Raw genomic sequence first — 21763 nt, forward strand, 5'->3', positions numbered from 1 at the left:
AGGTCCATTTCTTTGTGTTGGTTATTGCTTTAATAAACACCTTGTGTGTCATTTTTTCTAACATCCAGTTTATGGTCCCTGAACTTAGCAATCAGAGTGGATAACTCATAGTCAGAAGCGTCATCAGGCAATCACGTCTTCTCCTTTCATGATTCTCTATTTTATAAATAATCATCTGAATCTATTCTCTGGGATCTGATAGAAAAGTATTTCAACAGGAGAGTAATTTACCACATCAGTTGAACAACAGATTAATATTAAAAAAAAATCACAATAATCAAAGTAGGGAGAAGAGAGTAACCATTATTGCTCTTTTTTGTAATTAGTTTCTTTTCTGGTACCCCACATTGAAGCTAGAACATTATTCAAGAACACCCATCACAGTGCTTAACAAGATTTAATGTACATTTATTCTTAACATGTGGAACATATAAAGATTTTATACTGAATAAATGATATTCATTAAGCCAGAGGAAAAGGAGGAATTTACATCAAGTTTTTTTCTTTTTTAACTACATTATCTTGAAATACAAATGCGGATTCTCATCACTGAAAAATCTTTGAAGTTGTTCTTCCTTTTTTCTGTATATATTTTTTTGTCTGTAGACTGGTAACCATTTTCTTAGATCAATCCATACGTAACCATTTCCACACCTTGATTTATAAAGCAAATTGTGATCGGCTGCTCTCCCGAAATAGAGCATGACTTTATACATACAGAAACTTGTACATTACCCTCGGTTTTTTTTTTTTTAGTTTTTTTTTTTTGGAGATATGGCCCAAAAATGAAAGAAAAAAAATAATTCTACCATCACTTTGTAGTTACCACATCATGAAAAAGAAACTAAAAACTTTGTACTTAAAAAAAAAAAAGATGAGGGTATGTTTAATGTACAACTTCTATATACATCACGGCCCTTAGGCAATAAAAAAATATTTAAAAAATGATTAAAGGAATTGTGAAGAACTGTCATTGTGGAAGGTCGAACAACGGATGCAGACAAGACAGTTCTGGTGAGGAAGCAATTTACGTTTATCGTCAGGTTTGTATTTAAAATCTTTTAACTTTAAAATTTTTATTTTTTTTAAATTTTGCTCCTACCCTAATGTAACCATTTCTCCTGTGGAGAAACCAATAGCATTTTGTATTTTGACTACTGACTCACACCCTCCTTGATCCCCTACACCTACATCACTAGAATCTTCTATTGCACAGAGCTTTGGGTGATGGTTTACATGTTTTTTAAAACTTTTTCCTTATCTGAAAAAATAAAACACACAGGAACTTGGTATGTTGGTTATTTTTCACCTTTTCGTTTCGAAGTGGTGAGATTTTCTTTCCCCATCGCACAATGATTTGCCACAACATTTTTTTTTAAGTCACTAGTTCGCTTCCCAAAAAATATGCAATACAAACATGGAAAAGAACATTGAAAAGGATAATCTATGGAAAAAAAAAAGTGTGACCTTTGAATGTACTAGACAGCAACTTTGGTTAAAAAAAATAAAATAAAAAGATGCACTTATACACATAGACAGCAAATATTAACTTCGTAACTGTTCAAATTAATAATTTCTTTAATTCCCAATTGGTAAATAGTGAATGGGGCAGAGGAGCAATTTTTTTTTCCTTCTTCCTACGCTGGATAAACAAGAACAGAAAACAGCCAGTTATATGTGACCCTCTAATCTCCACTCACACATGCTTGGCTTCTCACTTATGTCATAACTGCCCAATCTGAAAAAGTACATCACAGATGACAGATGCAACCAGAGAGTTCAGGACAGCAGATATTGAGATATCCAGCAAACGACCCTCGTGCAATAGGAACTCTGAACGGTTCTCGTCCACTCTAGCCATGGCCAGCAAGGCCTTGGCTGCCCTGCACATCATGTCTACGCTAGGTGGCTCCAGAGGAGGCGGCTGCATGTGCATGAGGTTATGTTGGCTCTGCTGGTACTGGGCCATCGTGACCCCATCTTCCAGGAAGCTTATCAAGTTTCCAATGCTTCCCTTCTGCACAGCTATTGCCCTTGCCGCTAATGTGTCCCCCTGTGCAAGGTTTGATAAGAGAGCCATGGACATTTCTCGGCAGACTGGGTTTTTGCGGTCCCCAACGTACCTAACTAAAGTAGCGTAGAGTTTCTCCTGACGACTGAATGGGGGAGTGGCCAAGATAAGGTCCACATTATTGTCCTGGATGCTGAGCTTACACAGGGTCTCCAGCACAAGTCTTTGAGGTGATAGGACTGAGTTGGGCCCCACGGTTGGAAAAGGATCCTGTGCCTCTGCAGATGGGCACACCATCCAGTGCAGCAAGCCATCCAAAATTGGCAAACAGATGCTTTCTGTGTAAGCAGACAAGTCTAGCTGTCCAGAAATGTTGGCTAATGTGACCAATGTATTATCCCTCAAGACTTCGAGGCAGTCCCACCACCACTCATCCTTGCTGCAGGCCACCCCTTTGTCCTCCTCATCCTCTTTCTCATATGTCTGTGGTGCTCGCTTTCTTTCTGGATGCTCATGGTGAAGAAGGATCAACTTTCCCAAGATCAGCACCAAGCCTGGATGTTTGGACATTTCGGCGTCGTTGCCAGGCACAAAAGACAAGCTACGAACAATATTTGACACACAGATGCAGCGCTTGGCCAAGGAGTCTTGCCAATGAGTTATGGCGCATAGAGGAGTCTCATCCCGGCTCCTTGGCTCATCCTCTAGCAGTTTAATATTCCGGTGGCTTTTGGCTTGATGGATTCCAAAGGGAAATTTACTGCTCTCTGCCTGGGAACCAGAGCTTGAGTCTTCAGGCAACGCTCCTGGTCGAGCTGAAAGGACATCATCAATGGTGGCTGTTATACTTTTTTCCTGTTGTTCTTCAGATTCACTTTTCCCCTCCAAATCCTTCTTTTTGTTTGGAGAGTTCAAGGGAGGAGGTGCTTTCCTGCGTGGAGGAATCTCCATCTTGCTTTCAAAATGAGTCTGGATGTGTTCAGTTGTGTCACCTCCACCAAGCTGCCAGTGGAGGAGCCCACTGTCAAATTCCTGAACACGTCCGAGTTTGTCAGATCGGTCTACAACAAATAGATTATTTTTCTTTACAATCTTTATTGGCAGCTTGTCAAATTTACTGGCTTGTTTTGGCCTCTCACTTGGATCAGCAATGGCACCAGGAGTGGAAAAAACAATGCTCTTTTCTTCTCCTTCAGATTTTTCATCCTCTTCCTCCTCCTCGTCATCAAAATAATTAATACATTCATCATTATCCTCCTCTTTCACAGTGTCCTCTGCTAAGGACTGGCTGTCATCTTTCTTGGCTGTGTTGTGATCAAGTGCTTTTTTTCCTGGATCTCCCACTTCATATTCCATAAGGATTCCAAAAATGTCAATCAGGCATTTTCTAAAATATTCCACCAAAAGCTCAAGAAATCCAGATAACTGAGGGGGGAAAAAAGTAAAAACACACAAAAAATTAGATGAACATTTTAGACTGTATGGATCTGTGTCAAGAGCTGCAATTATACTTCTGTAAACACTTTCACTTATCTTGTAAACTATTAAAAGCCACGCCTTGAACAGTAAACATCTCCTGAGAGAAATCCTTCATTTCTGTCCTCTCCTTATATACAACTAGATCCTTGCATAGTGCAAACCATAACAATTACTACTATTCATCGTCTCTGAAATCAACCTTCCAATGCCTGGAACTACTAATTTTAGGAATTGATCTGTTTTGTGGTGAAGGCAAATAGAATAGTTTTATGTCCTTACATATTAAGAAGCTTTTACTGGAGGGTGGTTTTCTGTGCTGTAAGTCACCCTCAAAAACAGTATCCATTTGTGTTTAACATTCTTGATTAATGTGTAATGATTGTGTTCCTAGAGGGCAACTCATGAATTCGTTTTTGATGGTCGTCTTAACTGTGGAATAACTAACCATGAAAACATATACTTTTCTTTGCATTCCTCATTCATATTCAATTTGTATTTTACCTACAGTTTCTTTTCTTGAATTGACACTTTTGTCCATAGTCTATGTTTCTCTCAAGGCTTCCAAAGCCCTCAAGATTTAAAAAAATAAATAAAAACCAAATGAAAAACAACAAAGAAAAAACCAAATAAAACTAAACAAACCCCCCTCCCCCCACATTAATAAAATTACCAGACAGACACAATCTTGATCACTGGTCAAATTAACCTAAAAAAATAGTAATCAGAAGAGTCATAACTATCTGGTCTTCTATCTGAAAGAAACTGGAGGTTTAAGTTTAGTTCTACAGGGCCTATGTCTATATTAAAAAAAACCCTAAAACCAAAAAATCAAAACATCAATCTAGCTTATCTACTGGTAAACTCTGCAAAGACAACAAAGACCATTGGTCATAAACACAAAATCATATTCTAGTCTATGTATATCCGTAGCAGGGCACCAAGGGTGTCTGCCTCCATAAGGAGTTGGGCAGACCTGCAGAGCTTGTAGCAGGTGCGGCCAGGCCTACTTAGGGAGTCAGCAAACTCAGGAGCTGGCAAATGTGGCGGATTAGGAGGGCCACATGACTGCTGGGGAGTGCCTGGCTGGAAGAGAGCTGGGCTGGTCAGGACATAACCCCAAGCTGGAACTGCAAGATGGCCAAAATATCTGAGGAGCTGCAAGAACAACACCTGCCAGCCACAAGACTGCAGCTCCTGAGGGCCATCTGAACCACCTGGAGGTTTAGGGTAGGAACTACTGGAGAAGAGGAGGTTCCTGGGGACCCAGGTGGAATCCACAGCCTGTAAGAAAGAGGGCTGAATACTGAGGCCTAGGAGACCTGAACCAAGTTGCCTGGAGCAGCTGAGATGGAGCACCAGGCCAGGGCATGCCGAAGGAGCAGAGCTGACAATCTTGGTGGGACTTGGAACCTGTGGAGAGCTGGGAAGTTGGCAGAAATGGCCCAAGAGGGTGGACCCATGATTAAGGGGGGCTGACAGCCAATCTGCTGGTCTCAAGGACCTTGACTGGCCTAGGCTGGGGCCAGGGCCCAGGAGGGGGCTAAAGGGGCAAACCCACTGCAAAGGGTATCCAGTGCTACAGAGGTCTTAGTGCACCTACCGACCTGTTGGTGGGGCCAGGGCCTGGAGAGGTATGAAGGTCCCTGGATGGGGATCACTGCTGAGAGGTAGGAGTCAGGGCCAATACAGCTAGAATGACAATGGCTGAGGAAGCTATCTGAGGAGGACGGCTTGAGAGCAAGGGGACTGAGCAAGGATTAGAGCCAAGAGTAGAGATAGAGCCATGAGATGGAGTTAGGGCCAGAAGACCAGGAGAGGGGCAGAACCCCTAAGGGAGGCCCATGAGAGAAAAGGCAGGGAGATGAGGGAAGCCTATTAGTTGGTCCTGGGTAAGACGGAAAACTGCATCCCACTGGAGCTGGTTGGTGTGGTGCGGCAGTCTCCAGGAAATGCTACACCTGCACCACTCCAGTGAAAGGCAAGGATGGGGTGCCAGAAAGCCTCAGCACCCATCGCCTTGTGTGTTACCCCATGGAGGGGAAAGGCTAGGGCAGTACACCCTGACGGAAAAGCATGGGGCAAGGAAGATCAGATGGACCATGAGGGTTCCCTAGGCCCGAAAAGAACTGAGCTAGGTCTGACTGGAGTTGAGCTGAGAGGCTTGAGGGGAGCCAAGAGGCCTATACAGAGCTAGGAGACCTGAACCAAGTTGAGGGGCATAAGGGGCCTGAGTCAGAATGCAGACCAGTTGGGGGCATAATCCAGATATGACAAGTAGGATGCCATCTGCAAAGCATGGGACAGTTTAGGGAAGGCATGGAGCTGTGCAACTGGCCCAGGAAGCTGGGGCCACAAGTTCAAGGACATCTTAGTAAGATCAAGACAACCTCCCGCATTCTATATATAGCAGTTAACAAAAAGGCACGGCGGGTGAGTGCGGGGCGGTTTGCTCCTAGAACAGGGTGATATAAATTTTTTTTTGGGGTGCCTTGGCACTGCCCTGCTATGATATCATTTTTGTATTATGTTCATCACCACTGTGTCTGTTACTCTCACTGTAAAGGCAATCCTGTTAGAGCTAAGTGAAGAAATATTGGGAGGTAGTAAAGTAACAGCATAAGCTTTTCCATCCTAAACTTTGTGCCCTATGAATAAACAGTGAATTTTAGCCATCTACTTATCATTCTGACACCTTTGGTGAAAACTTAATTCACCATTTTTTTAACATGCAGTTAAAAACACATGGCACCCTAGTATGCCTATTGCTGGACCAGCCAATATACATTTGCAGTGCATCTCACACAGAACTCATATGTAATAACTCAAAGATTATTTCAAAACAATTTCATATCCGATTTTGTGGACCTCCCACTAACACTTTAATTGTTGCCACACTACTTTTATGAATTTCTGCTTGTGAACATTTGTTTTCTTCCACTCCTGAAATATTCAAATCCCATAAATGCTCCTTTTCACAAGGGATACCCTCCTTTAAAGTTTATTCCCCCCCCCCCCGTTTTATATAAATTTAGACTTTTCTTACTATTTATTATACTCAGATAAGTAAAACGTGTCAAGGAAACTTTTAATTTGAAAATGATAATTAAGAGATCTAAATTTTTGTGTCCCTCAAAGCAGTTTTTTGCCTTCATTTGTTTGAGAAATGAGAAATGGTAAAATGCCATTTTACCTACCTGAGAGAGGTTGAAAGTAGCAACAGTGCTGTCATCATACAGAAGAATATTAATTGTGTCTAGAGCCCAGGTACTTTCAGCCAAAAGGCCAGATTTTAGAGACATCATCACTCGCCAGGCTTCAGGAGTCACTGGAGAATGAGAGAAGGAAGAAAAGTAAGTGTCACTTGTACTGGAGGATGCTTGCGTGAGTTCAAGACAAGACTTATGTCATGCTAGGTTTACAGAATACAAGCAAGCTCATCTGCTAAAGATGGTGTGCTTAGATTTGAAACTAGCACTGAGCATTACTGCTTCAACTGTGGAGTCCAGCTGTTCTTCTGTCTTAATGGCAAAAAGTAAAGCCAGAAAGCTACTGTTTCTAGGGGTGTCTGAATAACACTTTTTCCTGCCTTTGCCTATGCTGAAACAGTCTTTCTAATATTTGAGTACTTGAAAAATCTAAGAAACAAAATAAACAAACCAAAAGGTCCACCAAGAGACATATAATTCTGTTTTAATTTCAGACCTTTACTCTTCTCTTGGGGTGACAGCTGGAAGGAAGGCTGGGGGCACCTTATCCCAACTGAATTATATTTAATTAGTTTAGCACACTGCAGAGATAGAGATCACATATGATTAAAGTATTCAAAGTCAGGTAGTGCAGTGGTTGCTGTACAGATAACTCAGGTTGGCTGAGGGGACAAATATGATGGAAGCTGTATCTTGGAGGAGCTGACTTGTGTAAGTCTACCACCAGGATAAAATGGGACAAATAAGCCACAATAAAACCAATGAGATGGGACCAAAGGAAAAGTGGAAACTTGAGCACCTGTAGTGGGGTAATTGTGACACTCAGAGAAAGAAAGAAAATTGGGAAAATTGTGGAGAAAAAAATAATAAAGTTCTGATTTTCAAGAACAGATGTACTGGAACGAGCAAAAGGTTATTTAATGCACAGAGGCAGAAAAGGATCTTGGAATCACTACTGATTCCAAGATGAACATGGACCACCAATGTGGGGACACAGTCAGGAAGGCTAATCACACTTTGTCATGCGTCCATAGATGCATCACGAGCAGGTCCAAGGAGGTGATCGTCCCCCTCTATGCGGCACTGGTCAGGGCGCAGCTGGAGTACTGCGTCCAGTTCTGGGCACCGCACTTCAGGAGGGATGTGGACAGCATTGAAAGGGTCCAGAGGAAGACAACTCATATGATTAGGGGGCAGTAGGGCAGGCCCTATGAGGAGAGGCTACAGGACCTGAACCTGTTCAGCCTCCACAAGAGAAGGCTGAGAGGGGATCTGGTGGCTGCCTATAAACTTGCCAAGGGGGACCAGCAGGCAAAGGGAGAGTCCCTGTTCCCCCGAGCACTACTGCAGGTAACAAGGAACATAAGATGACTGAGAGTAGATTTAGGCTAGATATCAGGAGGCACTACTTCACAGTCAGGGTGGCTGGAGCTGGAACCAACTTCTAAGGGAAGTGGTGCTTTCCCCTATCCCTGGGGGTATTCAAAAAGAGGCTAGACAGCCACCTAGCTGGGGTCATTTGAGCCCAGCATCTTTTCCTACCCATGGCAGGGGGTTGGATTAGATGATCTGCTTAGGTTGCTTCTGATCCTACCAACTATGAAACTATGAAGCTGGGTAAGCATAAAGAAATGACTCAATGATACTGCGCCTGGTATGTTTCTCATACAATGTTCCAATTTTTCAGCTACTCAACTAATAAATACACTGGCCATTTGGCATGGATATTGGAACAATGGGTAACACGAAATTTGAGAGTCTGACGTTGCCCTGATCTTTAATACAAACACAGAACTATGAGGACTACCGGTCTCAAGACAACTGACTTGGTCTCAACACATAATGCTCCTTTTGTTCCAAGCTGCTGAAATCCCATGTTGCATTTCTCGGGTTATATCTGACATGTGGGATAACCACCCATGCTATACAAGAGTGGTTTGGTGCTATCATGGTTTAACAGAACATAATCACTCTACACTTACCAGAGTTTCTCTTTCAAAGCAAGGTCAAACTCAAAATAGGGGAAAAAAAGAAAAGAAATCAGAACTGAAACCAGGTTCTGTATTTCTATTTCTGCATTTGTTGGATGCTCACCAATATCTTTTGAGGTAATCTTTCGTCTTGGTTTTAAGACTGGCTGTGATGCTTCTACAGAGCCTGGAGGGAAGGTAATTTCTCGCCTAATGGGTGGTGGCTGGGGTGGAGGACCTGTGACCTGTGATACTGGAACTGTGGGCATAACCTTTTGCATCTTCATAGAGGGTAGGAAAGGAGACTTGCTTGGAGACATACGATTCTCCAAAGAGCGCTGGAAAGATGCTGGACTTGGAGCCCTAGAGATGTGGTTTGGCATTGAGGGTGGTGTCTGGTAGGATGACTGAGGAGGTCGAGTGATAGGCTGCATGGAGGCTGAGGATGACATATAAGAAGGCTGACGTTGGTTGACATGAGAAGGCCACTGACTCTCGTGGTTTATCCTCTGATCAGGTACCATCATATCATCAGTACGATTCATCCCTGGATAGGGTGGGGCCTGTGTGGGGCCTCCAGGGCCTTGCCTGTTCTGGTAAGGGTAAGGCATATCATTTCGGGTTGGCCACATGTTTTGCTGAGGACCTTCACTGGTGGATGATGACTGCATGGGGCCGCCTATCATTTGGGGTGGTATTCCATGCTGCTGTATTTGTCCTGGGCCCTGCATCCTCTCCCTGTTATATGGATATGGATACTGTCCCTGCATGGGCCTCCTGTCTGGTCCAGAGTAAGTGTTGCTGTACTGGTTATACATTTCTTGCTGCTGGTTGCCATACTGCATGTTATACATTTCTCCTTCGTGGCGTTTTGCTGGGGGCCCATACATGCCATCCATATGACGCTTGTAGTTCTGAAATGGAATGTTTCAATCAATCAGCTTGATTAGCCAAGAGCGCTGTTCAACATGTAACAAAAAATGGAACGGGCAGTCCTAGATTCTAGCACATTTAGCACATTAGCATGAGGGCAACGTTGCAAAATGAGCACGCTAGGTAGGAAATAGTATAGCAGTAATGTTATAACTATTTCTGCAAACAAAAGATACATTTCTTTTATTTGTATACATATGCATAAACTGATAGAAAGCTGAGCCTGCCCTGGGCTGGAATGGCTTGCTTGGCAGGAAAGGGGGCACATGGCCAGGGGGGAGGGAACATGGGGGAGACTGCGGGGTGTATGGTGGGGATCCTGTACCCTTTCTCTCTCCACCCACTGCCTCCTCCCCACCTTACCTTCTGCTCTGCCTTCAGTCCCTCCAGCCACAACCCTGCCTGGACTGGAACTGCCATGCTGCTGACTGCCCCATAGGAACAGAGCTGCAGGAGAAGGTGAAGGGGGGATGGGCAGGGAGGGGGGGAGGTAGGGGCAGGCACAAAGGGCAAAGCGGGGGCAAGCAGCAAAGGGCAGGCATAGGCATGGAGGGGGAGGTGGCAGGGGGCACAAAAGGAGATGCAGGCAGCACAGGGACAGGCACAGAGGTACGAGGGGAGCAAGGGATGGGAAGGTTGGTCCCTCACTCCCCACTGCTGCTTTCCTCACCACAGCAGTGGGGGCACAAATTTAGGACAGCCTTCCACTAATTAGAGTCTAATTCACAAATGTATAATTTTGCATGTATAGATTCTAATTATTGGGAGGGGGGAGGGGCCATCTTGGATATGGGAAAACGTGGTATTTACAGATTGTTACCCTTGGGCTCAAATTTCTAGTGCTTGCTATCAGACCAAGAGTGATTTATTTATTTATTTTTAAGAACTCTCACCATCAAATTCTCACCATCACATCCCAGAGCTGAAAAAGTAGTTTTTTTACCTGCTAGGATCTCTTTCAGATCTTTTTTATGCTTGGACAACTAAACATTATTTTTTCAATTTAAAGCTTGCCACAGACACTCTCCTCTAAGGACACACATCTAAACAATGGGTTTTGACAGAATACATGTCAAATAAACTAGGCTGACTGGAGGAGGAAAACATCCGTCTCAGCTGAGTTTGTTACCCTAAGTCAGTGATTCTTTGTTACCCCAAGTCTGGGATGCTCCCAGATCAATTGAAAGGTGCCATGGGATGCGAGGAGATTTTTGTGAGGTCTGAGCATATACACTGATTAGCGCTTAGGCTTGTCCCTTCCTGGCCAACTTGCCACCCCCACTGCCTGGCCCCTCTACAAGGCAATAAGCACTGCAACATATAAATTACTCTTGAAAACTAGGTGCCACTCAATTCACATAAGTTATGGAGTAATGCTTCAAATCCAGTGAGGGGTGCCTTGAGTCCAAAGGTCATGAAACACTGCTCTAAATCATCTTTACCCGCACACCCCTAGTCGCATTTAATTTACTGTGAGATTATTCTAGCTAATGGGCAAATTCAAACATTCTATGCTAGTCTATATGGATTCTTATACTACCCTTACCAACTTTACTACATAAGAACCTTACACTACAACATTACGCGATACAACTAATATCTATTATGTTAGTCCAGTGTTTCAGATTTAAGTCATCCCTCAGGAAATGCCAGCTCATAGCTTTCACTTCTGTTTTGGCTATGAAAAGATAATAGAGCAATTCTTCTTTTGCAAACAACTCAGAAGGGTCAGAAATTCTTAAACTATTTTTTAACACCTATTTGAAATTTCTGGGTTTATCTTATAAACCTTGTTTGCACTCCTAACAATGCTAATGTTGCATGGCACCCCACACACCCTTGTTCAGAATCACTGCTTTACTCTATTCTAAGGACTAAGGAGAATTGTTTGTGTGGGATAGCATTTTGTTTGTTAGAGCTTATGGTTTTTTGTTTTTTTGGGGTTTTTTTTTGGGGGGGGAGGAGGGGGAGGGTAGTGTTTCTGTACCTGCTGGTATGCATTTACATTGAAGAAGGCAGGTCAAAAAAAGTGAGTCTTAGGCTGGGGGTAGGAGGTGGTGAGTTTGTGCTGGTGCTTAGTTCCTGTGGGAGTTCATTCCATGGTTCAAGCTACACTGAATGCTTTGAGGCAAAAAATGTGAATTAAACGTGCATTTTTTGAATATATGATCTATGGTAAATTTGAAGTTATGGCTCCCCAAGAAACCCTAACTCAGACACATTGAACAATATATACTAATGTACCAATGTTAACATCAGAAAAAATTCTCTATGTATGCAGAGTGGGTCACTTAGAAGTGCTGTGGGAACCATACCCTCTCAGTTTTTGACTCTGGCATATATAAAAATCATAACCACTGTGTTGCATTAAAGTTCAGTTCAGTCTTAACTGCTGAACTGTCAAACTATTCCAGAAATAAAGGGTCTGTGGCTTGCTTTTGGTCCTAAACAAGTGTTTAATATACTGGGGTAAACTCAGCTGGGAGATGAACACTGCCACAAGATGCATGCTTGGTGGAAGTCAAGAAAGAGGAATCACTGACACTGTTTAAATTAAATTACACCACAATTTCAAATGTGATGGTTACGTACTTAGATCCTGGTTGTACACAGACTTATTTTAAAGATGTGAGTAATCTCATTTCACTGGGACTAAGCATTTGCTGGCTTGGGATGGCAGTCATAACAAGGGAGCGTGTAGATGTAAAAAGGGATTTAGAAGATGAAAAAGACAGCATGCCAAAGTCATGTCAAAAAGAAGGTCCCACTAAGGTTATTCAGCCATTGACTTTCATCCCATGCAACTTCACACCATCTGTCCAACCTTAATTTTTGCCCCTAAAATGTGACAAATATGCAAAGGTCAAAATAATACTCCATTAGCAGGTTTCTAGAAAAGGACATCTAGCATAGGAAACAGGATATAATATCCTTAATAGTGGTAATTTGAATTTTATGTATATTTTTGTAAATTCTATGCAGATCCCGGTTTAAGAGCACCCAATTAACTTATTCTTTGAATATTTTAGTGTGAGGTATCATTAACAATTTTGGTACAGATCTTTGAAAATTCTCTATTAAATCACACCAAACTACTCAGGACACCGTTTCTCATTATGACCACAAATGTGGGGATTCATGACCTAGTCATACTGGAACTATTACGAGCCAAGAAGTAAGGTAGAACATTTCAAAAGTAAACTTCAAGTGCATTTTCTATACACTGTAACTTCAGATCTCCTCTTACTGAATATTTACTAAATCTTTGCCCAGGAGTGAGAAGTGGTTTGCAAATGTGTAAACCAGCCCTGTTTTAAAAGCTGGCTTATATTCGGAAACTAGACCTAAATTTATTTACAGAGTTGACTACCAACTACTTTTTAACACACAGGATGAAATGTTAGTCCCACTGAAGTCAAAGGGAGTTTTGCTTTTGACTTCAATGCGGTCAGAATTTCATACACGGCATATTACCAATATATTACAAATTCTATGTCTATAAAAATATTTTTAATTTTCAATATAGCTTGCATGTTCCCTATATTATGAAAAAGCTCAAATGTCTGAATGCTTAAAATAAATGTCAATATTAATATTGTATCTGGAATAAGCCATCTGATATATATTCAGGGTATATGATTATCTAATGTATGGGCCTTGTTGTAGCCCTGGACTCATTATAGGACTATGGGTGCCCTACCAGCTGTGAGGGCTATATGTTTCTCTTTCTGTCACACTTCTGGATTTAGTTTCCTGCATGTGACAAGTGCTTTCTGGTCTGCCAGGCAACAGCTTTCCTGTTTGTCTCTGCAAATGGGGTGGTGCAACATTACCAGCCTAGGAATTGCATTGTTCCAGTCTGTCTGCTTTGTGTGTTTGCAACTTTCAACTATTTCACATTCCATAAACTGGAACTTAAATTTATGCTTTTTCATTAGAGCTAACACATGGCTTTGTCATTGTATACCCACTGCTAAAACGGATGCTGACTTTGGCTCAAACTTTGCTGCTCATCTGTGCAAAAATCATACACATTCAAAAATGTGTTTTCATTCAATGCAATGAAGCATATTTTGGGGTAGGAGGGGTTGAAATTTACTGGAAAAGGTTACAAGAATTGTCAGGTCTCTCTCTTTTACCTGCTGCTGTGGATACATTCCAGGTTGATGTCCTCCATATGCTGGTTGTCCTGAGGGAGGTCCTTGTCCTGGGTACTGCTGTGCATATGGTTCATGCCTAGAATTATGCATTCAAACCACACTTAGTACTGATGGAACACCCAAAATACTGGAAAAATGAAACTGCTCTAATAATTGTGTGTCTATTCACCACATCATTTAATTTTCAAACCAAGACACTTGGTACAGTGGTAATAATTTATTTTTAGAATGGATGGTAATGCATTTTGGGGGCATGCTGCCAAAGCTGTTAAACCCCTACACCAGGTGCCATGAAAGGAAATCTAATGGAAACAATACATTTCTTGTGTAGAGTGTATTTGATTGGTACAACACCAATTACATTTCTTGAATTACAGTAGTCCCGTGTATTGCAGTAATTTATCACTTATGAGTAGAAGTCACAGAAGGAATATGGTAAATGGAGTTACCACACAGAGTAAAGAGTAGTTAAAACAGTGTAACATGGTGGTATATAAGACATCTGATTAACAGAGGAAAGGCAGCAAGTCAAAGTCTTGAGTTTTAAAGAGTGGTTCTCATCAAGAACCTGACTGTAAAACAATGAAGACTACAGAATATAACTAATCTTTTTTTTTAAATGGTTTCAATTGAAATTTTCACTCTAGCTGGCTTATTATGAAAAATGAGCATATAACAATACAAAAATGACAGGATATTACATTCATGCAGTTCACATTTTAATAAATGTTTTGAGACGTTATACTTTTTTCTAAGAAACAGACTATCAGTCTGTTAAACCTGTGTCAAAAAGCACAGGCACAAAAGGACAAAGTTCGTACTTGTAAACTTACCTGTGGTATTTTTTGACTTGTGACAGTTTAAGTTTAAATCCTAACATTCTTTGAATGTATTTTTTAATAAAATGCAGATAATCAGTTGAAGGAAAATACAGAGGTTGATAAATATGTACACCTGATAGTGGACAGCAAACTGGATAAGAACTTAAGGTCTGACGGGATGACAAATTATAAATCAATTTAATTCCGGGCTATACACACACAGGCATTGTATTACAGGCTAAGATGTTAGCAGCCCGTCTCCGTACTGCACTAATAAGAATACACTGATAATCTGAGGTATAGCTCTGGACAAAATATGACAAGGTATATTTAGGGAAAAGGAGAAAAATAGGTTGAGAGGGCTGGAGAATGTGATCTGTTAAAAAAGAAGAACTAATGGGCTTGACTTGCAAAGATACTAAGAACCCAAAACCCTCATTGCCTTGGCTTGGTACCTCATAAAATCACACCATAAATGTAGAGAGATTATCTATAAACAACACAACTGATAGAAATTGTCTAAGGTCTGAGGCAAGGTAAGAGTAATGAGATGAAACTGAACAAAGGAAAACGTAAGTTATATATTGGAAAGTACTTGAATGGTAGATTCATTAGCCCATAGAAGGATCACCACCTAAATGAAACGATATAACTCTCAAAGTCCAAACAATTTAAAAGTAATCTGGAAAATTTGAGATTACAACAGAATCTAATCCTATATTGGCAGGGAATTAACAAAGAGACCATTTCTCTTCTAACATCTATGGAAATACAAAATCAAGGATCTCTTCCAACCCCCCAAAATAAACCCAATGTAAAAACCTACATAGGAACACACAAACAAAAGTAACACACCAGGCTACTGCATATTCTGTCTACATACTCTCAATAGCTTCTAGGTCTTATAATAACCTGGTTAATGAAGATATTACAAACAGAGAAATCAATGTTCACCTTTGCTGGCCAGGGTAACGATTAGGAGAGTACATGCTTGGGTCACTGTTTGAAGGCACCATGTTGCTTTGACCAGGTGGTCCCATACTGCCTTCAGAACCCAGCCCATGATCCGACCTAAAAAATGACAAAGGAAACCTCATTCTATAAAAAGCACTTATTCTCCAAAGTTCCCAAAGAAATAAATTCTCATGGAAAGGAATCTTCACACCTAAGAACCTCTCGCTGTTACCCTTAATCTCTCTGGTACCCCATCAACGTGGCTTTTGTAATATAAAATGGTAAGACGGGGGTTTTTCTGCCTCTACTGCTTCACACTAGGACTGTGAAAAACACCCCACTATTAACTTATACTGTGCACTATGTTGTATGTCATCATGAAACTTTAGCAAAGAAGCAAAAATGCACAACTTGCTGCAGGCATTCGGGGGAAAATATCTATGGTTCCAGCTTGCAAACCATACTACAGAACCCAAGCACTGCCTCCTACTGTGTAAACATCAGCAATTCAATGGCACTTTTTCCTCAAAACCTTTCACAGGACTAGGGGTGGATTTAATTTTACTTCACAGAAATGTAAAGTATGTGGATCTAAACCAGTGTGCAAAGGACCATTAGGGACATACTGTTAATGTAGTGTTCCTACAGCCCAGAAAGAATGTATAGATCTTAGATGCTCCAGAGGAAGTTCTAGCCACCAGCAAACCAAACATAACATTCTGAAGATGCAGATTTTGGTTCTCATGAAAAAAATTAAAATAAACAAAAAATCTACTATGCAGAAAAAGCCAACACCTGCTTAGGTATGAACACAGCAAGAGGACTAACACAAGTGCTACTTTAGCCAGGCATAGCACAGCACAGCAGCTTGCCAAAAGCAGCTGTCAAACACACCCACTTGCTGATCAGCTGCAGCTTGAGTGACTTCTCAAGTGTGACAACTCCTCCCTTATTAACTTCTGCAAAAAACTAGACTCAGTCATTACAAATGGCTCGACTCCCACTGATTTAGTAAGCAGCTGCAGGAGATGGGGGCTACTATGTTCTCTGAAAAGTGTAATGAGGGAATGAAAAAGAAGAGAGGATCATTTCTACTAATAGACTTTGCTTTTTGCTGAAGACTGACTCACCTCCTGTCATAGCCACTTCCATAAGAGAACTGCTGTCGCTGGCTTATGCTCATGTTGGACATTGCTCCAGATGGAGTCTGGTTATACATGTCCTGTATCCCACTGTTGGGCATCTGTCCAGGGGTCATGAACGGCTCATTGCTTCCAGGCACTGCAATAAGAAAAGAGAAAGAACTGCAAATTAAACATATTATTTTTGGTGTCTGAAGAGGACTTTCCAGGTTCTATTAAATGACATCATTTAAAATAATGTCCAAAAGCTTAACTCTGCCAAGCTGAATCACTAGGGGCAGCTGTACACGTGCTCCAGGGTAGGGGTGGGTAATAGGATGAATTTTAATAAGAGCAGCTCCTGAAAGTCAGGAGCTGCTCTAATTAAAACACACGCAGCTTCTTGTGTATTCAGTGTCCCACATTTCAAAATGGCGGTGGGGGTGCTTTAACTAAAGCTTGTTTACAGACTTGATTAATCAGGTCGGATCCAACACCGAACACTTTGGAGCACATATAAATGTGCCCTAGATGTGTAACAAATATTAGGAGAATGATGAAAGTGCCTGAAACAGTGCTAACGGTAAGCTTTTGCAGCAAGGGGGCCAGAATATCATGGAACGGGGGAAAAAAAAAATATCAGCTTTGGAATCTCATCTTAGGGCATTACATTTATCAGATGGAAATCTTACATCTTCCTTTGTGTCCTAAAGACAAGCTCAAATCATATTTCCTCTTTTCACTCCAATGGTGTTATACACCAATTCAGACTCAGCTCTAGAAAACAGAAAGGCTTATGTAGAAAACTCACTATTCCTAGTTGCACATTGTAGTCACAGGGCTTCCTTTCCATACATTACATATGCAAAACACTGCCTGTGATGTGTCTGTGAACGAGATCCTGTACCCGAATATAGATCTTTGAGCAAGACTGGTATAATTTTAAGTGTCCAAAAAGACACTTGGTTAGCAGCCTATGTTACATCAGTCCCCAAATAAATGAATGAAGTAGCTCTATCCTCATCTTTTTAGTTCGTGATACTAAACATTAAAAAGAAAGTTAGATATTAGGACAGATACAAGAAAAGAAAAATAGTATTTCTTCACAAATAACTAATGTTTCCATTTCCTGTCTCCTGTTGATATAAGACAGACTTGATTTGTAGGTAAAGGAGTGAAAAAAACACCAGATGGGAGAAGCAGGAACCCTTACAGTAAGGGACCAGAGAAGCAGTTTTATTTATTCCAGAAGATAAGAGAATGAATTACATGTATTATAGCAGGCCAGGAGCCAGATACCCATAGTCCCTGTGCAGCAGGGATAAGCTAAGCTCAGGTGCTGAGGAGCAGCAGGCCAGGCAGTGGTGGCAGTACTGCAGAGGATGGGCAGCATGGCACAGTTCTGACACACTTGTTCCCTGTGTTGGATAAGATTTCTTTGCCAAATGGATTTGGCCGGCAGGCCATAGGTTGCTGACCCCTGCATTACAGGATGGCATTTGAAGATGCTAGAGACCCTGAAAGAGGTTTCCAGGTTTTGTCTGCAATTTCCTCTTCCTCAAAATGGTTTTGCAGATGCAGCAATCTCATCAATAGAATGCGCTGTGTGAGAGAACAGATCTGAGTTTCATCGGGGGAGAGGGAAGACGTAGTTTTAAGACATGGTCACCTTTGCAAGAAACACTAAGGCACAATCATAGCATTCATTTTCACTTATGACTAAGTATAAAACAAGTGGCGAGATGCAGTAAGTCAACTTGACCTCAGGGTGGACCTAGAAATCCAAGTCAGTCTAAGTCAAAAACAGTTCAATTTCCCCTGAAACTCCACTGTACCTTTGTACAGTATAGGATTTAAAGGAAACATGAGGGCTTTCTCTACCCACTGTAGAGCCCTTTCTAAACAGTCGCATCAGCAGCACTTTTTTTTTTGAACTTATGACACCACTGCATCTCCTTTTATCCTTTTCACCTGCTTTTTGTCCTTTTCTTCTCCATCACCTCCTTCTGCTCTCTTTCAGCTGCTGCTTCTTACTTTCTTTCACCCCCACCAGCTGCTCTTCTCTCTAGAGAACTCTGCCTCTCTTCATACCCTCAACTCTTTCCTGCATGCAAGGGTGTAAGGAAGTAATTCAAAAGATCCTTTTTAAATGTACTTTAAAATTCACCAGAAGGGCCCTAGAGAAGTGCCCAGGGGACTGGAATTAGCTTTAATGTTATTTTTATTCCTGCTTTCTAAAAAAAACCTTTAAATTTATGTGATACCTTTCATCAGAGGACCTCAAAGTGTTTTAGCAATTAATTAATTAAACCTCACACACATGTTCAGTACCCAGTTCAAAAGTATATCTATTTTACATCTGTGTATACTGAGGCAAAGAGGGCAGGAGACTTGTCAAAGATTGTACTGTGAATCTGTACTATGGCCATGACAGAATCTGAAATTCTGACTCTGTCTCCTACCGCAATTGGGAATGTTACCGATTTTGCAACACAGTTTACTATGAAGAATGCTATTAGAGGATGAAAAGTCCAAGTCTCCTCATTTAACTTGATGAACCTTAACTGTATGGTTTAAGTTCTATAGAGTGTTGCCGAAACAAACTTAATGGACACTTTCAGATCTTACTACAGCCTGAAGTTTACAACAGTATAATCTGACTCTGAGATGGGGAAACATGCAGATAAGAGAGAGATGCAGGGTACAGAAAGACAGCAACTGTATCAGTATCAAACATTCAAATTATAAGGTGCAACTATTAGAAGTGCATGCTTCTGGAAGGATACAAGTGGAGCAAAACCATTGCAACTTTTACTCCCTTGTATTCAAGGTTAAATGTACAGTAGTGTAGCCAACTGGTACATGCAGTCCTAAGTGCTATACTGTATCAGCTGGTGTATACTTGTATAGAGCAGCTCCCCACTCCTTTTAAAGTGGTTAAAAGGTATGTTTAGATATACCTGCATGTATACCTTCTTTTTCACTATAGGAATATGATGTCACTGATGAAGGAGATGAGAGGATATACAAAAAGACCAACACTAAGCACACCTTGACAAAACCAGAATGTCCTGTTTAGATGAAACCTAGGAAGAACACATGTAGACCCCCACGAGATAAATACCTTTTCTCATCCCACCGAAAGGGTCCTTATTCGGTTCATAGGGCATCCTTCCCATCATATCTGGCATGTTTATTCCCTGCTGGTACGGTGCATTTGGCGTCATGGAGTTTCTCTTCGGGAATGCTGAGTCACTTACATCAGAGAAAGGATCATGCACACTAACTGCGCTGTTCCTAAGCAGATGAAAAAGAGAAAGATTAACACCACAGGAGTACATTAGAAGAACTGTGCTACCAGTCCAGGCTCTAAATCCATTCAGTCTACTGTTCAATCTCTGACAGTTGCCAACACAAAATGGTTCAGAGCAAGGGACAAAGTATGTAACAATAAACAATTACCAAATCACTTTCTTCCTAATTCTGGCTGGCTTTTTACTTTTCACTTGAAGATTTTTTAATCCAGTTGAAGATAATTCATATAATCGAAACCATTTCAGAATCTTACTGACCTGCTTGCCTTAACACCCTAAGGCAATGCATTTCACAGGTTAATTATACGTGTTGTGTAAAACAGGTAGTACTTTCTCTCACATTTATATATGTTACCTTTCAATTTCACTAAGCACCTCCTTGTTCTCATATTAGGAGAAAAACTAAACAGCAGCATTTAGTTTTACCTCCTACATAACACTCATTATTGTGGAGCGGTAGTAACATTTATGGTTGCAGCCTTCTTTATATGAAAGCCCTTATAAATTTGGCCTGAAAGCCGGTTGACCTGATAATTCCCAGATTCTGAAGGCAAAGAAGACTATTTTTACAAAGAAGAAAGAAAATTCAAATAATCTGAGTAACAGATACTTAATAAAGGTTGTCCCAGCCCTTTCCACCTCTCCATATAGCCAGTTATCTTTGAGAACCTGTGGGCCAAAGAGATATTAGATAAACAGACAGAAGTTATTTTGTTGCAGTCTGGGACATAATGCTGCTTCCGCTGATGTCACCAGGATTTTTTCTGCTATAGCCTTCAGTGGAAGTACACATGAGAAGAGTGCCCTCTTCTGGCTTGCTGCTGCTTAGTAAAAATTTGAAGGTCCTTTAAATGAGAATAAAATGTTCTTAACTAACCAAATTCTTCCTTTAGCTCAGAGGTAGAGAGGGTGGGAAGGGGTACTATGTATTTAAACATATACAACAAGGGCTTCATGTCTTGGTTCAGCAAATTTGTGTGGTTTATTGGAATGTGGGGTTAGAAGAAAAGTCCATGTTCATCACCTGCATGCCCTACTACCTCATGCAATCACTGAATCATATAACTTTATTTATAAACCAATCAAACACAGTCTTAAATCTAGTCCATCTGTTGCCTTCACAACTCCTCTTGGAAAGAAGTTCCAGAATTTCACTGCTCTGGTGGTTGGAGACCTCCTCCTAATTTCCAGCCTAAATTAACACAGAGCCAGTTTACATTCATTTCTTCTTGTGCCAATACTGCCCTTTATTTTAAATCATTCTTGCTTTCTTCTTGGCGTGTTATCCCATATCATCTATTGTTCTCCCTATGCTAAACAAGCCAACTTCTTTCAGCTTTCTCTGAGAAGACAGGAGAATGGTCAAGGGAATGGGGAGAGCTTAACTTTTCTCTGCACAAGTTCTAGTTTGAATCCCTCTTTTCTGAGCCTGGGCAGCCAGAACTGTACACAGGATTCCAGGGGAGTTTTATACAGTAAGAGAAAAAGCATGAAATGTAGCACTTTGTGTCTTCTATACCTGCCACCCTGCATAGGTGTCATCTGTCCATGAGGTGTTGATGCTGGTGTTGGGGGCTTCAAGTCGCCTGGCACTTCTGTCATGGAATTACTACCAGTAGATTGAGGAGTCTGTGGACCTTGCAGGGAACCAGAATTAGCTGGCAAACGAAAAAATAAGGAAATATTTGAGACACTAAGCCAGTTACTGAGGAAACAGTAGTCATCAAGGAGAGAAGATGGTGTTTTTTTTTTTTGTTTGTTTGTTCGTTTGTTTTTTTTTTACAAACACTGTGC

General features: G+C 41.2%; 1 protein-coding gene across 1 annotated transcript in view; it reads right to left on the reverse strand.

Annotated features, from left to right (window-relative positions):
* Window positions 1-378: 378 nt before the first annotated feature.
* Window positions 379-21763, reverse strand: part of ARID1B (AT-rich interaction domain 1B) — a 447671-nt gene continuing 426286 nt past the window's right edge. The window contains exons 16-23 of the mRNA XM_019548627.1: window positions 21489-21627; window positions 19780-19952; window positions 16665-16815; window positions 15535-15651; window positions 13739-13835; window positions 8791-9580; window positions 6685-6815; window positions 379-3436 (exon numbers count right to left, since the gene is read on the reverse strand). Of these exons, the coding sequence (XP_019404172.1) occupies window positions 1724-3436; window positions 6685-6815; window positions 8791-9580; window positions 13739-13835; window positions 15535-15651; window positions 16665-16815; window positions 19780-19952; window positions 21489-21627 (3311 nt within the window). The 3' untranslated portion in view covers window positions 379-1723. The remainder of the gene's footprint in view (window positions 3437-6684; window positions 6816-8790; window positions 9581-13738; window positions 13836-15534; window positions 15652-16664; window positions 16816-19779; window positions 19953-21488; window positions 21628-21763) is intronic.

Source organism: Crocodylus porosus, unplaced genomic scaffold (genome assembly GCF_001723895.1).
Source record: "Crocodylus porosus isolate Cpor-Errol unplaced genomic scaffold, CroPor_comp1, whole genome shotgun sequence".
Taxonomy (NCBI): domain Eukaryota; kingdom Metazoa; phylum Chordata; order Crocodylia; family Crocodylidae; genus Crocodylus; species Crocodylus porosus.